Genomic DNA, 20285 nt, shown 5'->3' on the forward strand with positions numbered 1-20285 from the left:
TGAATGTGTGAGCCGAACCACTGACATGTGGCGGCAGGCTTCGGGGCCCAAACACCAATCAGGGAGGCGAGATATCCAGTCAACAGAGCAAACCTCATTCACTGTCGAAGTTGGACACACTGCGCAGAAAGAATGATCTCTGGAGATGAAGACTGTGGGTATGGTTGTGAGTGAGTGAAGCGAGCTGGAGTTCCAGCAGCCTCGCACCAAATTACTTTTCAAACGATTTCTCTCATGCAGAAAAAATTGGGAATAAATTCACAAGTTTGACCTCAGCTGTTGCGTCTTTGTGATCCCGATCATTTGGTGTAAGATGGTCATATAACTTAGTGCAAGCTGTCTTAAGTCATTCGTTTTCTTGTCTTGACGTGCTGACAAAGTCATATGTTGAGTATCATCAAAAGTTTTTAGTCTTGGCTCACGCAAATACTTAAGTCCAACGACGTTAAGCACCAAAAGAGAAGCAGCTAACTGGGTAGACAGTAAACTTCAAGGAGGCGCAAGAGTGTGAGCGAGTCTCAGTTCTGCAGTGGACACTGGTGGATTTGAGTGGACAATAGTCTTTGTGTTTGTTTGTGTATCTGATCCACCTACTGACACGGTTCATCTCACAGCCCTGTGATGTTATCCCGCCCAAAAAGGAAAGATAACTACGAGCAAGAGGAGTGGACGAAATTAAAGTTTGTTTGCAAACACGGTTAAGGATGTTTGCAGCCTTTAGCAAGCACACGCAGACAAAAATGATTTAATTCACCGAGCCGACTGCCTGCAACTTTTAAGGTAGAATGTTTACTTGTACTGTTAGTCAATGCATGAGTCGACAATGTTAATCCATCAACACACCTTAAATTTTAGTATGACAACTTTGATCATTCAGTTTTTGAATTGTCTCTTTTGAAATGATTGGCTCTTTGATCATTTAAAAAAATAAATATTAATTTCAACCTGGCTGTGTGAACTGCATATATTCTAATCCTCCAGCAGTAACCCCTGCTGTTGCCTGAGGAGGACTCAATGCACAAACTCACTCCAGCCTCTCTTTTGTTCTAGAAATATCGGTGTCCAACCCTGTTTATTGGACAATACATGAGGTGCAGGCTTCTTTCTGCATCAGGGAAATAAAGTGAAAGCTGGACAGAAATCACACCCACAACAGATCTAGGGTTGAAGTACGGGCTCTTTTTTGTTCCAAAGATACTATATTGAACGTTTTTGGTGGAAATGCAGATAAGAAGTGATACTGTTAGATCCCTTGTCTTTGCCAAATATAATAAATTGTGACTAAACTCCCACTTTGTCTTTAGAATTGAGAGGGTATAAGACTTCAGGTTTTTTTTAAGGCCTTTCAAAGGTCTTTTCAAAGTCATGTAGTTTATGGTGGGCATAATTTGACAGCCCCACTATAATTCCCTTTTCCAATAACCCCCTGAGGACAATTTCCACACATCATATTTAGACACTGAATCAAAAACCCCCTTTCTGCTCATCCATCCGTGACCACTGTGAGTCCTGATTGGCTGCGTCGTACAGCCGTGAAAGCGATAACAAAGACAGTGAAAGAGGAAAAACACAAAAATGTGCGTTTAAACAGATGGGTTACATAGATGAGTGGGCACAGTCAAGTCCGTGTTGGTCCATATCCAGTGCATTAGTGCTTTGCAGCACCTGTGCTGGTTGACGGCGTCGGCTCGTTGGGCTCTTACAGAGCCAGCGGTCTAATGCACGCAAGACAAAAGAGAGATTATGCTGGGAAGAGGAGAGAGAGAGATGCTGCCCCAGGCATTGCTGCGCTAAACAAGAGGGAATAAAAACTGAAGCTACGGTGTGACCACTTTTGTGATGAAAAATAGTTCGAGCCATAGATGGGAGCACACATTAGCTAAGAGTATAGAAGGACAAAGACGGCCTTTCATTTACAGGGAGGAAGGGAGCTTTTAAAGGCAAGAATGAGACAACACGCACACACTAGGCTCACAAACACATACACACACACACACACACACACACACAGGAAAAGGAGGGAGTTAGCTTTAGTGTTTAGTATCTCCTAAACGATCAGCTCCTCCAGGAGTCTGTTTTGGGAGTCTGAGGGGATGCCTGACTCAGAGCACTGGCAGACACACTACGTTGTGGGAAAGGTTGGCTGCTAACTGAGATCAGGTGGTTGGAGAACAACTGTTGGGAGAGCTAACGCAGCCACTGAGCCAGGCTGTAACACACTCACACACAGCTTGATTACAGTGAGAGCGGAGAGTCCCTGCTAGGCTGGGAGGTAATTCAGTGTAACATCTGCTAGGACACTCACTGCAGGAGACCAATACGGAGCTGCTCTGGAGCGGCCCCGGCTGGGGTTTGGCGCTGAGGTCATGTGCTGAGTGAAAGAGAACAGAACAGCTGGCCGCGAATACAACCACTGGACGGAGGAGATCGCACCAGCAGCTGCAGAGCACAGCATGCCAATTACCTGAGATGATCTGTGAGGGCTTTTTTTTTTTAACACTTGTGGTGACTTCATGAGAGAATTCATTTGTGCCAAGCTCGGCAGGATGTGACACATTGGGTACGCTTTCTTCTCGTACTATTTCTCCTCCCAGTTTGAAGAGTCAAGAGTGAAGGGGTCATTAGAGAAAATTATGTAGCTTCTACAGTACAATGGACTCTGTTAATCAGAAAGGAAGGTGTGGGTATTTGTCCACGGCTCTATTCACGGTGAGGCAATCCAGATAGGACAGTCAAAACACTGCACTGACAGAGAGTGTATAATGAGGTCAAAGGTCGCACTAATGAGTAACTCCTCAAGTCGCAGCTATAGTCAGAAGGCAAAGGTCAAACGTCATTCTAATGACTAATAGCCTTCCGGGAACTCACCGATGTGGCATGATTGGTATATTGATTTAAACATTCATTTATGGGAAAAAAGCCATCATGACTGAATACGGCTGCACTGGAATACACACAGTTTGTTTTTTTGCCGAGTGGAATACTGTCTCATGACTTTATGTCCCTCGCCGAGACTAGTCACCCACGCACATTCACACACATGTATCCCCCAAGCAGTACCAACACTCACGCACACATGAAGATAGAAGCTGCCAGAAATGGAGCAGAAGAGTAAATATGATAGCGACTGATTATGCAGCCCACCCGATGTCTTTTAGAAAATGCTTTTACCATTATAAACTGTTGTACTTCAGAGCCTCACTGAAATGTCAATACAGTGTTAACTAAGCAAATACAGCATATATAAGATATACTATATAATGCTGTTTGTGTCATGTCAAGATAAGATTTTGAGCTATATTCCATTTAACCAGTCCCTGTTTTGTTGATTCACTGAGCAAGAGAAATGATAATTCCTCTTTCTTTCTGACTCACATAACTCATCATTACAATGCAAGATTAAGAGTTTTCTTCCCTTAGATCGCTACATCAGCAGCCTACATATTTATATTCTATTTTCCCCTAGGGCAGGACAATATATAGGAATCATGTCAATATCTTTAAATAAAAACATCGTAGATTTTTGATTTTGTAATACCATAATTATCCTTTCCTGGTTTTAAAGGTGGCATTATAGTGAAGTGATGCAGTTTTCTGAACTTATCAGATTATTCTACTATTAACCTTTACCAACAAGTCTTTATGTTACTGATGATTACTTATTAAGAATCTTATTGGACGATGTCCCACACATTCATTTTTTGTGTGGCAGCCCACAAAAACATCTGCCGCCAAAAAAGAGATTTTCTATTTTTGGAGCTGGACAATTCAATAGAAGTGCTGTTGATATACATACTGTTTGGTTATTGATTCGCACCACACTCTCGGAGTGCAGAGGGTATTCTGGGCAGAATGGAGCGGCAGAACGTCAGCTGCATTGAAAATGAAACTTAAACCTTCATTCTGCTGAGTCTAAAAGTTTGCATTCACTTGCAGCAGCTGCTCCTCTCATCCACTGATGTGATCTGATTCTGGTCAACCCTATAATATCGTTGAAATATTGATAATAAGGTATTTGGTCAAAAATATAATGATATTTGATTTCCTTCATATTGCCAAGCCCTATTTTTTACCTGAACACCAGGGACATGGACATGCACCATCACTGCTTAGACAAGGTATTAAGAAAAAAGAAAAACAGTCTTATGTATGTTTTCATTTCACTATCAATAATTTGAGTAGAAGGTTCAGTGAAGTCATGGGCCAGGAATTGATTAGTTAATAAGCATACAAAAAGAAATAAACCAAAATCAATACAACATAATCCTCTATTGATTTTTGCTTATTACAACATATACTATGAAATAAAATGTGTTCCAGCAAGGGAAAAAAAAGAACGCTGGTTTGAAAATTTGAATTTTTTTATTGTGATTATATGTAAAATTAGCTGTCATAACCTTTTCTTTAAGTATAAGCAGCACAGCAGTACATCTCTGCATTCACCCAAAGTGTGAGGAAATTAATTAGCTGTGAATCAGATGCCTGATTTGCAGAAATATGTTCGAGCTGATGGCTGGTTCCTGTTTGTGATAATTATAGGTGCTTTTAAAAAGCAGCCAACTCGGTCCACTTTGCCAACAGAAAACCTTGACAGGTCAGAGCTGATTCATTACTTCAACCCTAAGAAAACCGCAACAAAAAGAAACATCTTTTTTACTTTCCGCTTTGTAATTCAAATTACCTATGACCACCATTTCCGCTCGGTACTCTCATTAATTCTGCACTAAAATACCACGGCAGAGAGGAGAGCGGGGCAGCGGTAGGAGGAGGCGGAGGCAAAGATAATGTAGTTATCACCATAAGACAGGAGATAGTGAAAACGCTGGCCTAATTGAGCAAATGTCTGCCCAATTAACTGACTTATCATCTGGCTCTGGGCCATGCAGCGATCCTAAATGTTAAACCCTGAAGGGCAGCGAGGTGTCAGAGTGGTTTCAGACAATGTCCTTCAACATTAGAACCTGACTTTACTAGAGAAGAAGAGATGACTTCCTGACATGAATCAGTGAGCTGCTACACTATAAAATGCCACTATTTGTTATGTCACATTAGTAACCCTATACTATATAGAGAGCGCGCGCGCACACACACACACACACACACACAAAAATACACACTTTACACTCCGAGTTAAACATTTCCCATTTGTTATTCCTCATTAGCCATTATTGATTTGTCATTTGACTGCATCAACTGCAGCAAAATAAGTACGCTTTAATCACAATTAACTCCACAGCGACAATAATAGACTATAAGGAGCAAAACAGTCACATATCAGAGGGTATGACTCAGCTGTAAGAATACTTGAGGCATGCCAAGGTCATGGAAATAGTGTGTGCATCTGTGCTCGTGGTAAATAGCCTGTGTATATATGCTTACACACTATAAAATCTGACAAGTAGATTTTACTTTAAAAAAAATCTAAAAACCGATTGCCATGACAAATGTAGGTAAATATATATATTAATATAAATTTATCTTTACTTTACATCTAATTTTTCAGTTTACTTAACGAGTAGTTATATTTACTTGATTTAGTAATTGTTGCGGCTTAAAAATGACAAGTTTAAATAAATCAAGTTTTTAAGTTTTAGCAACTTCAGCAAACCAATATCACTGTGCTATATCTGTATTCTGCAGAGTGCAAACTAGTCAATCATGTTGGCATTTTCTAAAATGTGATAAGAAAACAGAACTCACATCTCTTTAACTTCACCGTTGGCAAAATCCTCTTTGTCATGAGGAAACAAGTCAGACTTGTTTTACTGAAGTTGCTATTACTTGGAAAGAACAAGGTAATTTCTATTGTCATTTTTAAGTTGGAACAACATCACAAAATTAAGTACATGCAACTAAATTTAAAGTGAATTTACAATGTAAATATTAGGTAAACATAAATTGAGATTTATAATTATATTTACTTTCCTTTTTCAAGGCAATCAGTTTCCAAGATGATTTTAAGATCAATTTGTCAGATTCCACTGTGCACAACACCAATCTATTCATGTGTGTTTCTGAGGCAACAACAGACCAAAACACATACATAAAAAGGCATTATTTTCAATCTGTTTTTCAGCATGAACTGAAGAAAATATAAATTAGTAACAAGCAAGAAAGCTTTTTCTCTTGATCTCTTGCATAACTGTTAAGTGCTCAGGGAACTGATAACACCATGTGCAAAGGAATAAAGCATATGAGGAAGTGTGTTTTTCACTTCTTGACCTGAATATTCAAACGCCCCTGTGGCTTTGGACAAAGAAGCAAGCGCAACACTCAAGTTCACGAGCAGAAAAAGAGGGCAGAGACTTTCTTCCCACACAACATACACACAAAAACTCTGAGGGGAAAACAACATCTAGCCTATGATCTCTGCAAACGCTACTTTCTTCCACTTTATACCAGTTTTTAGAGTTGCATTTTTATCAACACAAGATTTAGACAGGTGAAGTAGCTTCAGCACATAATTGGCTCTAAATTGTGAAGCGCACTGTCAATACAGAGATCTTATTTGCACTAAAAAGCCAAGACCTGCCTCTGGCACTGAATAGTTTTCATGTTCAAGTCCAAACGCGTCCTCATTTTTTTCCCCTAAGCACCTTTCCTCTCCAACTATTCAGATGTGCTGCACTTTTTCTCTTTTTTAATTAACTATCCTGACCTTTCTTTACATTTATAATTCATACAGAAAGGCCTTTTTGGCATTTGTGAAGCAGAAAATAGTTAGATGAAGCCACAATGTACAGCCCTGTGTGAACCGTGGGTGGATGCAGAGACAGAGGTTTCCAAAAAACCACAGCTTGTAGCAGCGCTGTAACCATCCACAGCAACAAGCACACACATGAATAAAGTATTGCAACAAAATGACACTTACGATCTACTGAATATGTGAAACATGGCTCAGCAGAACCTCTCCTAGCTGGATCCCCAAAACGTGCAACTCCACTTTGGGTCGCATTCCTCACCAGCGGCTGGTCTCAGTGTTTTCCCGACTATTTTTGAGTCTCTGGGAACGTGGCTGGAGCCTCTGCCCTCTGAGTTACACCACACCGCTCCCAAAGGATGTCTGTTGCTACTAACACACCCCTCTCCACATCCCATTTAAAAAGACAGTGCTGTTATTTGGGACAAGCCTTTCCACAGTCCTGAGGAACATTATACTGTGATGAAGCAACAAATATGATACTCATGCCATGTACCTATGAAAGTTAAGTGTTTCAAATACAATACAGCTCCAGTTTATCTATACTATTCATTATTTTCAAAGAATACTATAATCTTAAAGCTTAAAGTTCACCCCAAAAATCAAAAATACATATTTTATCTCTGGCCTGCAGTGCTATTTCTCAGTGTAGATTGTTTTGCTGTGGATTGCAGATTGTTGGAGATGTCAGCCATAGAGATGTCTGCCTTTTCTAAAATATAAATGAACTACAAGGCACTCGCCTTCTAATACTCAAAGCCCCAAGACATACATTTGAAAAACTCAACAGCAATGTCTCTTTTCAGAAAATATGACCAAATTTCTCAGCATAATCCGTGTTGCAAGCAGTTTCATGTAGGAACTATTTTCTTTCTACCGAACTACACCCAAAAACTTAATCACTGCTAAGGAGGAGGAGTGCATCTACTAATGAATGAGAGGGTTGTGCTCATAACAGCAAGAGATGTAAACATTGAAGGTGTCCTTCTCTAGCTACATAGCTATGGTGCTAAGTTAGCTCGCAGTTCCATCTGCGTGGTGATATGGTTGGCAGGTGTAGTTCGGTAGAAGAGAGGCTCACAGACAGTGCAACATTTAAACATTTACGACATCTTCATTGGCTGAGCTGTAATTTTAGCTAAGTGCTAGGTGAGCTAGCAGTAGGCGCTTCTGTCTACACAGTGATACAGTTGGTGGGTGTTGTTCAGTCGAAAGAAAATGGTTTCTACACAAAACTGCTCACAACAAGCTCTGTGGATTATCTGAAGTAACCAGGTTATGATTTCTGGAAAGAGACATTGCTGTTGAGTTTTTCAAATGTATTTTTTGGCGCTTTGCGCACCACAACCCATCTAGTGCCATCTAGTTCTATCGCACTGGAGAGAAGTCAGACATCTCTACGGCCAATATCTCCAACACTCAGCAACTTCCATCAATACAATCTGGATTCCTAAATAGCACTTCAGGTAAGAGGATTTTATGCATTTTGATTTGGGGGTGAACTGTCCCTTTAAACCGATAAATTATCCTACAGAATCTATCCTATAGCAACTGAATGCTCAAACATGTATTTATAGTAACCTTATGAAAGATTTATTTGTGTCTCTTTTGACATCACTGTACTTTTTATTCATAGTTTTTAATCTAGCCTATAGTTCTCCTCTGGTATTTGCATAATAATAACCTTAAATTTAAACACTGCCAAAGTAAATGCTCACTATGTATCTAAGGTACCATAATGGACAGTGCTGACTCCTTCTGTCTCCGTTCTTAATAACAATAAATTAAACCAAAAAAAGGGGAAAAAGGGAAAGAGCTGACAGCCTGATACACTATGAAGTTATTTAGGTGCTACTGTGTGAGGAAAAAATAGCAAAATCTATAGTTTTTTAGCTGAAGTCAGTCCCCAGGATAAACAGTTCTTCTGTCATCATCAGATCTGTCCCCCCTGCTTTTTCTCACACTGACATAGACCCCAAGTTGGCAGCCAGGAAGTCAGCCTGCCTCCTCCTCCCACCGTGTTTCCCTGTAGCAGGAAACAAAGGCTCAGCCTTCAGCAGCATACTCTGTGGGAAAATGCTGGGTCCTTGGCCGGAGAGAGGGACTCCAGGAAAAGGGAGAAAAAAAGAAAAAAAAGGGGAGAGGAAGGCACAGAAAAAAGGAAAGAGGGAGCAAGAGAGAAAGAGGGAGAAAATAAGGCCAGCCGGTTTAAGGAGGAGACACACTGCCAGATGTATTGAATGGTTGTTTTCACATAGCTGGAGACCCAGTGAGAGAAGACTGATGTCACATCTAAGACAAGCTGTCAAGAGACGCTTCGGATCAAACTGAGGTTTGAGCAAAAACAAGCCGAGCCACAGAAATGCCAGTCATCGCCTGTGAAATAATTACATGGAAACAGGTCCAGTTAGGCACAAACCACTTTCTGTACTTATTAAAATGCTTTTTGAACGACAGGAGAATATTTCAGCTCAATCATCCAACACAAAATTACATAGACGTCATTATGTAAAAAAGACTTAAGTGAAACTCTACAGGAGCCAGTCGCAGCTGTCTACTTCAACAATAGAATTCATTGTGAACTTTTACAGCAGAAAGGGCTTTGCACCCTATTATAGATGGACCGGTTCTCCAGCTCCAAAACAATTTAAGTATCATTTGGGGAGGTGAAACTGGAGGAGGTTTAATGTACTTGTTCTCCCCGATGCTATGGATTTGAGTTGCTTGCTCTTATCACAAGTAAACAGACCTGCGTGCCTTTGCGGTTCTGGAGAATGGCTGGGTAAAGGTTAACTACAAAGCCAAGGCAAAGCCTGGAGACTAAACACTAGGGGGATTTCCTCATTCCTCTGGTCTGGGTCATGATAATATCATTCCTCACAGGGTTGTTTGGAGTGTGACTGCTTGCAAATATAATGCGGGATGAGGCGGGGCTATTCTATCTATGGGAAGTTTGTTTGTAATCACTGTAGCAGCAGAGGAATGCACAAATCTATCTTAACATCTGTATTATGCATAGGAAAAAGCTACAATAGCCTTCTGTACTCCGCAGTGAGTCATGTGTCAGCACAACTTCTACATGTATACGTGCATGAGGTTTTTGTGCATGCACACACACAAACACAAAATCTATTTGTAGTTCATGTGATTTTGTGAAAAAACTCCATGTCAAATTGTGCCAAGGAGTATGTGGGTGGGTATGCGCGTGGTCATGAGCAAAGTGCACAGCGGCAGACAGTAACAGGACGGGGTCATGAAAGAAGGTGGGAGAGATGGGACTCTCTGTCTGTCTGTAGGCAGGCCCCGAGAGGAGAGTTATGTTATTATTCTCTTGCTAACCGCTAACCTGTTTAGAAGAGCACCACCTGTCTGCGCAGAGGTAAAGAGAGCGAGGGGAGGGAAGCCGAAAGACATAATTGGTGGATACAGGCCATTCCAGGCAAGCTTCCACAAGTCTGCATCGCAGAGAGGTGGGTGGAGGATGGAGAGAGGGTGAGACGTGTTGGACAAGTAGGTGTTGATAGAGGGCAGGCGAGAGGAAGGAAAAGATGAAGAGACTGACAGGATGGAGAAAAAAGCAAAATGCGCTCACATCAACATTCCAGTGAGAGCGCTCAAGTATCGAGAATATCAATATGACTGCAGGTTGTATGAGGTACTTTTCTATAGTTAGTGTGTTACCTACAGCAGTGATACTCAACTTATGGCCTGTGAGCCAAAAGTGGCCCTCGGTAGGGTGCTGGGTGGCCCCCAAAATTATTGTGCAACTCACAATAAAAATAAAGTGATTTACACTGCAAATTGTTTTTGCACTTTAGTGACAGTGTGCATAAAACAGCATCAAAATAGAGGGTTTTTTTTAATTAAAAAAAATGGAGGATCCACCACACCCATTGACAGAGGCCCTAGCTATAGACAGTAATGTCCCAAAATCCTAGAAAACTTTTAAAATTCTAGAAATGTCCTAAAATCTGCCAAATTGTCCCTAAATCCTAGAAACGTCCTAAATCGTATAAGACTAGGGGCACACCAACTGCCATCTAGGTGATAGACTGTACATGGATAAGCACCTTGTACAACCCCACTTCAAAAATCCAAACTATCCTTTAATGCCACTGAATCTGGGCTGCAAGTTGAATTAGACACCTCTGCTGTTACTCAAAGTTTGTCTCTCCCTTTAATATATCTGGTTGTATGAGGTCATTGTTGGCCATGCGGCAAAAGAGTTAAAAGATCTACCTAATCCAAAGACGGCGTCTCTCTGTCTAGAAGCAGGCACAGGAAGTGAGAGGAAATGGTAAGCAATGAAGGCATTAGAGATCCATCCCTTTATTCATCCCTCTATAGCCTGTCCTCCATTTCATTTCATTTTTACAAAGCAGCTTACTTTAAAGCAACAGAGACGGGGCAGTGACATCAGCTCTCCTCTGAGTTTGTTTATGTAAAATATATATAGACAGAGATAAAGAGTTTTGTATGAGGGCTGAAAGGACAAAACGAGACCTGTAGGACTGCAGCTTGAAAGCTCTCCTCTCGTGTTGTTCCTATTGACTCTGCACTACAGCCTTCAGGGCAGGAGAGAGCGAATGAGTGATTCAATTATTGACAACGCTGCTCCATCATGAGCATATGCTGCTCTCTCATCCTCTCCCAGGCACGGTCGAGGAGATCCAGAATAATGCTGCTGAATGCCTCTGACACAGCCTACTTCAACCATCTTTCATTCAAGCCAGATCGGAGTCGATATTCTAACCTCCAATTTGCCGACGCGCGTCACAAATTTCAAAGCATTAAACTCACTGAATACGAGCTCTTCAGAAATGACGACATCTTTATGTGAAACCTGTCATTCTCTCTGCCTTTCATGCTCTAAATCCTTTTCAGATTGATCATTTGGACCAAAATAAGCCCATTGTGTGTTTGTGTGTCGAAATGTCCATAATCCTCTGTACATGTTTTAACCCTGTGCACTTGAATGTAATTGGTGGGTTCAAATCAAGCATTTTAAATGTGATGTCAGTTCAAACCTCCTTCTCTAATAAATAAATAAAAAGCAGGAAGTATGGGGCATGTCTAATGAGAAGAAACTACTATTTATTGAAACGTAACTATTTCTGTTGCAAATATAAAACCTTTGGAGGATGTAAAAAGACAGCAAAAATACTTATTTTATATTTCAATTTCAAAACTTTTCCATGAATTTACATGGAAACATAATAAAGTTTTTCCTTGCCCCACTTGCCTGGTGTTTTGTTGAAATATCAATTTCAAACTCTATTCAAACATAATTTCATCGAGCTGGCATACATGAAATGAGAGATGGAACCAAGGAAAAAATGGAGAAGGTAATCGAAACGTCAAACATTGATACATATTAGAATTACGATACATCAACAGCTACAGAAAACTGATTTGCCAGTATGCTGCATTATGTGCATGGTTATCCATAAAAGATTACTGTAAAATATGTATTACACACAACAAAATTAAACCACTTTTCCAAAACTTCTGTGGAATTTCTACTAACTTCAGGACTTTTCCACTCCGCCCTGGTATTTTAATTACATATCACTGCTGTCCTGTGAAAACTGTGTTTTAAATTATCAAAATTTAAAAAAATCTCTTTGTGACTGATGGGAGGGGGGCATTGATAATACATTAGAAAATGGCAAGTTAATTAAAGGATTAATTAAAGGAATACTTAACCACCCCAAAAATGACCAAAAAAACCCAAACTTTTAAGCCTCAGTGCTCAACGAAAAATCCCAAACCAGAAAATTTAGACGTTCACATTTAACAACAGCAAAACCATATCAAAACTAAAATAAGAATACGAAAGTATTGTGTGACATTAGTGTTTTATAGGACTAGTTCGGATTCAACAAAGTCACACAATAAATAAAACAAACCGATTGAGGGAGTGGTAGCTCTTCCGTGTTCAAAGATGTAAAATTACTGTTTTTGTCAATGGAGTCTGGTACACCAAAAATGCACGTACATGCAAAGTACTCAGCATGTGACTGGATAAATGAGACTTTAATAATACTGCACGAGTTGTGTGAGCATTTGTTAACAGATATAGTTTTGCTGTTATTAGAGATGGACCCCAATTACTTTAATTTATCTGGAATTTACCCTGTTTTGGGGTTCGTTCACTGTGGAGGCATGTGAGAAAAACAAAGTTTTCTTTATGAATTCAACATAATTCAATACAATTTTACGAATGAAGAATTTCTTCAAATCACATAACTCTTGGAATACAACATTCGCACAGTAGTCCTAAGCAAACACGTGTGTTTGCTTGTATGTCCATACATGTGTGGTCAAGATTAAGTGTTTTTGATTAAGTGCTAAACCGTGGTGGTTGCCCCCTCCCCCTCTGAAAACTATCAGCAATTCAGACCTATTGACCCCCAGTGGATTGGCCCATGGGTGTGGCACTGACCCCACTCCTCCCTCCCTGTCATGCGTCTGATCAAATGCTCTGCTCCACTTCACTGGCTCTCAGTAAATCAATGGACATCGCAGAGATGATCTATGACAGAGTAATTAAACAGATGGGAAGGAAGTAGCGGAAAGATGCCGTACGAAGCTAACCTCTGCATTGATCCTTGACTTTCCCAGCAATATAGATGCGTCCATGATATTTTACATCATAATACATCATGACTTTGCACATTACATAAGTTCAGTCCAAGCAGGAATTAAGAGCAATGTCCTGGAAGGTAAATGAGTATTGCATAAGAGGTTTAGTCACCCAGAATAAAGTAGTGCACAACATATTGGGAAATTAACAACAGCAGGCCCTTTTATGCTTTGTCTTAATTTCAGTCATCTTATTAGCTTTCCTTTTTTCACACTGTTTGTCTCCATCCTACTCTAACAATCTCCCCCTCTTGGTCCAACTGCATGTTAAAGGCTCTGATAATGACTAACAGCTCTATTTATTGCTGTGACATCCTTCGTCTAGATTTCTGGTTAGCTCTGACCTAAAAAAAACAGACTGTTGGAAAATGCCAAAACACATGCTCAGCATACATATCTGCATACAGTATGTGCCCATACATAAATATGTGCAGAAACATTTGCTTATGCATGTAAACATATACGGTACCCCAGGGTGCGAGAGGCAAAAAAAAAAGAGAGAAAGGAATCACACTGTTCCTGCATACAAATACAGACTGACACAAATGTTCGGAGCATCATGTGTAAGAGTCGAGCTGGGTTTTTATTCTGGAGGGCTCAACAGCAGGCTACAATCAAGAGGACCACCGGCTGAGCTCTCACAGTGAAACCTATCTGCATACTGCAGTAAACAAGCCACACAGCTATCAAACTATCATTTATGTGTTTACTAAACCAAAGATGGCTCTCTCCCGTGAAGCTGAGGAAAATAAATGTTTGGCTGCTGCTCCAGACAAAACTGTTCCGCACAACTCTTCCGCTGTAATGTGGCGGCTACTGACGGTTTCTTATGTCTCCTTAATGAGACACATTAACTTGCAACCAACTGGAATAACTTAATTATGCTTGATGTGTGGTTGCTGACTAATTTCATGTATGTAAGAAGCTTGTGTAGTATGTTTATGCCCAAAACTGCATACGGTGCATCCACTGGATCGCGGATGTTTGTGGAAAAATCACAGTCCGTATAATGTATTTAAATCTGAGGGCTTGCATGATAATTTGTGCTGAGTGACTAAATTGTAATTATAAAATTACATTAAAACTAATACAGAAATATAAACTCTGAGGCCTGGACGACATGATGACTAACCACCAATATTAGCGTTTCCACTTCAACGTCTCAACACTGTTGCTATCGGAGACTCCCAAACTCCTCGGGACACACGCCTCTCCTTCTTCAAACTGCTAATTGCCTCCAACATATGACTCGCGCAGAGAACGCCAGCCAAAAATCAGCTGTCTGACCTCACAGAGTGGCCCAGTCATCTGATTTGTGTTAGCTGGCTGCCCTCCGTCACACAGGCCAAGCTTTGTGTGATGTTGCTACATGTAGGTTATGGTCACAATCCGATCCCCATCTCCGCTTCATCATCCCTGGTGTCATATATAAAATATAACCAATGCACCACTCTGAATGGAAGCCCTTAAGGGAGTTAAAAGCAATTATATAATAATGACTGAGCAACCTGAATGTACGCAGGATGTAGTAGAGTGTGTGTGTGTGTCTGTGTGTGCGTGTGTGTGTGCTCCTTTGCATTGTCAGTGACAGAGAGAAGCAAAGAAAAGAGGAGGGCAGCACAGCTGGACGGCACACAGAGGCAGAGGAGCGTAAACAGTCTCAATGAAGCATCTCCTTGTCCACATTTCTAGTCGTTAAAAAAAAACACCCTGCATGAACCGACACACAAAGGACGGCGAGTGACATGTGAAAAGCAGTGTTACACTCACCAGGCATTGTCAGAATTCCACAGAACAATCAGGCCGAGGGAGAAACTGAGCCAGAACAAGAGAGGGGATGAAAAAAACAGAAGAGAGGCAGGGATGGATAAAGGCAGAGGCGATTTCAAAGCTCCATTTTCCCCCCTCTCTGCTGCCGATGCTGCTCGCCTCTTCCTTACTTGTGCTTCTCTCCCTCCTTCTCTCCCCGACTCGTTCTCTCTTTCCTCCTGCTGCTGCTTTAAGACAAGGGGTGGAGAATGAGCGCTACAATGCTCTCCCTCTCTCGGCTGCTCCCTCTCCTCCTTTCGTTCTCCCACCCTCTCTTACTCACCCTGCACAGAGCATGCCCTACTTCCTGTGTTGTCTCTGAAATGGGACGCACTCTCTTCTCTCTTTCATTCAGCATGAATGAATTTAAGGAGCAACCCCCCTGACACTTGACTCTGGTTTGGGGATGATGATCCCCTCTTTCTCCTCTGTTGCCTCTCTTCCTTACTAACTCCAGCACTCCCTTTCACTGTCAGTGATTGACTGCACCTCCCATTTCTGTCTCCTTGCGCAGGGAGGAGCCTGCATATGGTGTGCGGGGGGGGCTGGATCACATGTATGTGGGTGTGTGTGTGTGTGTGTGTGTGTGTGTGTGTGTGTGTGGCGCAGCCTAGCTTGGCCCTACCTCCCCCGCCTTCTTGTGTGGCTCCAGTGGGAGTGTGTGTGCTCTTTGTCCTGTCAACTCTGGTGCGAGGTGTGCTGCTCTCCCTGTCAGCCACTGCTGCTGCTGCTGCTGCTGCTGCTGCTGCCTCCGCTTGGGACTCAGGAGGGGGGGTTGCATGTGCCGGCAACCTGCCCTGAGCGTGGACTCGGTTCAGCTGGGAGACTACGACTCACGCTGAGGCTCAGACAGAAAAAACACTGTACATATGAGGCTGGAGCTCAGATTTGGCAAAGTGACTTGGCTGATGGGGCCAGCCAAAGGGGTTGGTAGTAGTGAGACTGGAATGTGGGTGGGAGGGCTTTGCCATGCTCAATTTGAGCTGGGATTGGTAGACTGGCAGAGCAGATAGGGGTGAGTTTGAGGCTATTTCTAGAGCTGGCAAAAAGGGGATAAAAGGGCCGGGGCGGGACACACACCGATAAGGCGCGGCAGCTGTGGAGAGCTGGTTCAGAAGAGCCAGGGCCGCTAATCTGCACTCCCTGCACGTCTGCAATGATGTCATCAAACATGACATCACCCTTAGCCCCTTATTTTCCCAGACACATGACACACACAAACACACGAGTGCACGTGTAAACCAGATGACCACACAATAGGGTGTGGAGGAGGGTACAAATTCTGAGCTCTGAGTTCACACCCTTTCAAAACAAAAGGTCACAGGCAGCAGCACATTGTTAGCTTTTCAAAGACTAAATTATGAAAAGTATCGCAGTAGTTTGCTGCTGGCCACCTGTTTCCTCCTGAGGCTGACAAATAGTTCTGCCTTACACATATCTGGTGACAGCTGATTCTAGTTTTGCTACGTTTCAGTCAAAATCTGCGAGTTTAAATTCTTATTGTAATAACTGAGGCTGTTTAAATCCCCAAATATTCATACAGTAAGTATTTGTGGAACACAGCTTAATACAGTACATAAATAAACACAGTGACAATGACTACACATTCTTGTCTCAGAAGACTTCTTGAAAAAAACTACTTAGCTGTAATAGCATTTGCACAGACCAAAAAGCTGATTTTAATTCAATCTCAGCATGGCATGTTGTGGATTATAGATTAATGACTTGTTCTAACAGCGAGAGCAACGTCAGGTGGAAACCAGTGCAACTCTTCTGCAATGACAAGAGGCTGATCAAACTCTATGGTAAATTTTGAAATCCTGGTTTGTTGTGTTTTTGTATTGCATCACATTACATTATAATAGGTCTTCAGGATCAGAATCAGAAATACTTTATTGATCCCCTGGGGGGAAATTGTGTTTTTTTACAGTCCCTCTGCTGCCAAACATAGAAAATTATAGCAGGTAGAAATAAGTACCATCACAAAGTATGTTAAAACATAAAATATAAATACAGTAATAGTAAAGAAATTAACAATAGTATTAAAATATTAAAAAACATAAGTATGTATAATGTGCTGTCCTACATTATAAAGGGCTTCCTTTGGTTAGTTTATTTCTTATTTTTACACAAAATGTGTTAGTGTTTGTTTTAATTTACGCCTCACATGCAAAACACAGTTAAGTTTACTTGAACTAGTGTAACTGTGAGTAAATATCGATACTAAGGATGAGCAAGCACACTATTGGTAAGTACACTATTATCTGTATCTGTCTTTCTCTGTTTGACCCTGAGCAATGAAAGAAGAAATAACCCCAAAATAATGAGAAATAAGTAAATAGTCTCTTCCCCTCTCCGCCCCTGCCTGCATGTCCGCAGCTTCCTGTACCAAAGACTAATGTAAAGGTAAGGAGCACTCACTCTGCAGTAAAATCTGGGGACCAAAAACATCCCCAGAAGTACAGTGCACACAAAAACAATGAAAAAATACTGCTGGACTTGAAGCTATCATAGTTGACTGAGGGCACTCTGACTGATGATTTGAATCTCTGACTTTCAAAAGGCAGCCCAGGTTGAGATATTGTTATCTATGTGTTTGATGCCTCATAAGGAAGTTGCTGCCTTCAACTCAGATCCAAAGTCTTCTAATAATTAAACATCACTATTTGCCACACATCTGAATTACAACACAGTGTGCGTTTGCATGAGTAAAATGATCAGTTTAACAAACCTTTGCATGAAAAATAAAATTCTTAAAATTGTGCAGAACTGCAAGTGCAAACAATGACGTGCACAAAACCCTGTGAATGTGTCATATAAAAAAGAAAAAAAAGACACTGTTTTTTTTTGACAGAAAGGACAAGAGTGCAGTCTGAGTGCAGGGAGCTATTTCAGAGGGTTTGTAAATGCACAATGAAAAGCCAAACATACAAGACATACTCCAGCTAACAATGACAGCACGCAAAGAACATAGCCTTTTTTTTAAAAGGGATACTGAGATCTGTCTTGCCAGTGCCGTCTCATCTCTCCATCACTACAGTGTTTGTCCCGATATTTACAATTCTCCATGTAGTGAGCTTGCAATACGGTGCAATGAGAGCCATTGGTTAAGAATTCAACAGTGGGAATCTAAACTCCAGCAATCACTCTAATAGACTGGGACTGATTCTAGTTTGTTGCAAAATGTTACTTTACGATGCGTCTCTTGTAAATGTAAATGGGAATGACAGGAGAGCATCTTGTGAAACGTAATGTACCTCTGACTTTAGTGGCAGCCCATCCTCGAGCTCAAAGGAGGAGCTACGAGCAGGCAGAGGTAAACAGGCAGCTCGGCACCTTGCTTCTTCAATGTTTGTTTCTAACTAGGTCAGACTGCACCAGCGGAGCGGTGCTGCTGTTACACCACATATGCCAGTCTCTCTCTTCTCGTTTTCACAGAGTTTAATTCGGATCCAGCTATACCAGATAAATATTACATTTTTTTTTTAAACAGAGCATAAACATGGGTATGTATAAAAAGAATGATAAATAACAGGAACCATATTAAATGTTAGTTAAATGTGAGTTGATCTACTGTATAAGCATGTGATGTTTGTACTGTTGCACAGAAGAAGTTTAAGAAAACCTGAGGCCATTTTGAAAAATCATATGTTATTCTTACAATCCAAGACAGTCTAAAAATGTTAGTTAACATTAACAACTCTTTCCTAAATCCCAAAACTGGAGAGCTAAATCTCATATCTGTGATGTCGTCAAGTACATCCCTAATTCCAAAACAGTTGTGACGCTGTGTAAAACATAAAGAGAAATAGAATACAATGATTTGCAAATCCTTTTTTTTTTGGTGATCAACTGTTTTTTAATATTTTCAATGTGCATACAATTAAATGAAAGTTTTGCACTATATTTAATTGAATACAGTTCAAAGACATGATGTTCAGGGTTAAAACTGATGAATAGCTTTGTATTTTGTAAAAATCTACTTATTCCCAATTTGATGTCTGCAACACATTCCAAAAAAGTTAGGACAGGAGCCTGTTTAACACTGTGTTACATCACATTTTCTTTTAACAACACTCAGTAAGTGTTGAAATCTGAGGACACTAATTGGTGAAGTTTTGAAAGTGAATTTCTTTCCCATTTTTGCTTAATATAAGACAGGCATCAAGTTCAGAAAATGTGTATTTTTAAACTCTTAAGTTTATTATTTTGAACATTAAATCTCTCATCTTTGTACCGTAATTAACTAGATATAGGGTCACAACTTTTTTTGGAAATGGGGTTGTATGAAGTCTGGAAACTCTCCACTGACAATGCTGCCTTTAAATGGAAGTTGTAAGCTCATAGTTACAAAGTTCAAGAGGTTCAATTGTGAGAACACGGCTGATGCTATGGTCGAGATCTAGAAGCCACTATGGCTACCAATTTAGCATACTGCCGAACGGGTAATGTACTACACTGAATGCAAAGGCAAAATAACAGAGGCAAAATATGAGGTTGTTAGGAATATCAACATTTTTCCCAGACATATTAAAAAATGTGAAGTAAAACTCCATATGACTAAACTGACATCATATTAATTTACCATCCACCAAAAAAATTACTTGCATGGTCTGCCTTTTTTATTTAATAACTCATGACCTCAGAGTTTTCAGAAAATTTCCTCTGACAAGGTTACAAGAGAGGACAGTTCAAATGGGCAGCAAATAAATTGGTGAGAGATGTTCTAGATGACACTGAGAGCAGCCAGGGGAATGTTTTAAGTATATGGGTACATTTAATTGTTTCAGAATGTTTCAAAGCTGATTTAAAAAAAAAGAAGAAGAAATCTGTAGGTCCACAAAATCAGCCTCCCAATTACTGTGTCTGGAGGAGCTCCAGACTTTATACTTGCATACACATAACAAGTTTGAGACTGACTTCTCGAGTTTCTGGCTTTGAGAGAGTGGCATATGTTCACAAATACTGACTGACGTTTCCACGGCCATGGGAATAACATACTGGAATTACTAATTCAGGTGGTGTTCCTCTTCAGAGCTAAAACATTCACTTAAACAAGAATAAAACAAGGCTGACAGATCCAAATAATAAAGAATATATATGAGTGTTGAGTAGATCTCGAATATCAAAC

The 20285-nt window shown here is 40.7% G+C and overlaps 1 protein-coding gene across 9 annotated transcripts in view; it reads right to left on the reverse strand.

Moving 5' to 3' along the window:
* Window positions 1–20285, reverse strand: part of LOC121959483 (disabled homolog 2-interacting protein-like) — a 198486-nt gene that overhangs the window by 64269 nt on the left and 113932 nt on the right. Inside the window, exon 1 of one of the 9 annotated variants that reach the window (XM_042508785.1) lies at window positions 15116–15257. The exons of 7 other annotated variants lie outside the window; for them this stretch is intronic. Coding sequence is in view for 1 of the 2 variants with exons in the window: in XM_042508784.1 (XP_042364718.1) it covers window positions 6872–6894 (23 nt within the window). In the remaining variant the exon portion in view is untranslated. Of the gene's footprint in view, window positions 1–6871; window positions 6969–15115; window positions 15258–20285 lie in introns of those variants that run through there. One more of the 9 variants, XM_042508784.1, reaches the window with a different exon arrangement.

Source organism: Plectropomus leopardus, chromosome 20, assembly GCF_008729295.1.
Source record: "Plectropomus leopardus isolate mb chromosome 20, YSFRI_Pleo_2.0, whole genome shotgun sequence".
NCBI classification, from domain to species: Eukaryota; Metazoa; Chordata; class Actinopteri; order Perciformes; family Serranidae; genus Plectropomus; species Plectropomus leopardus.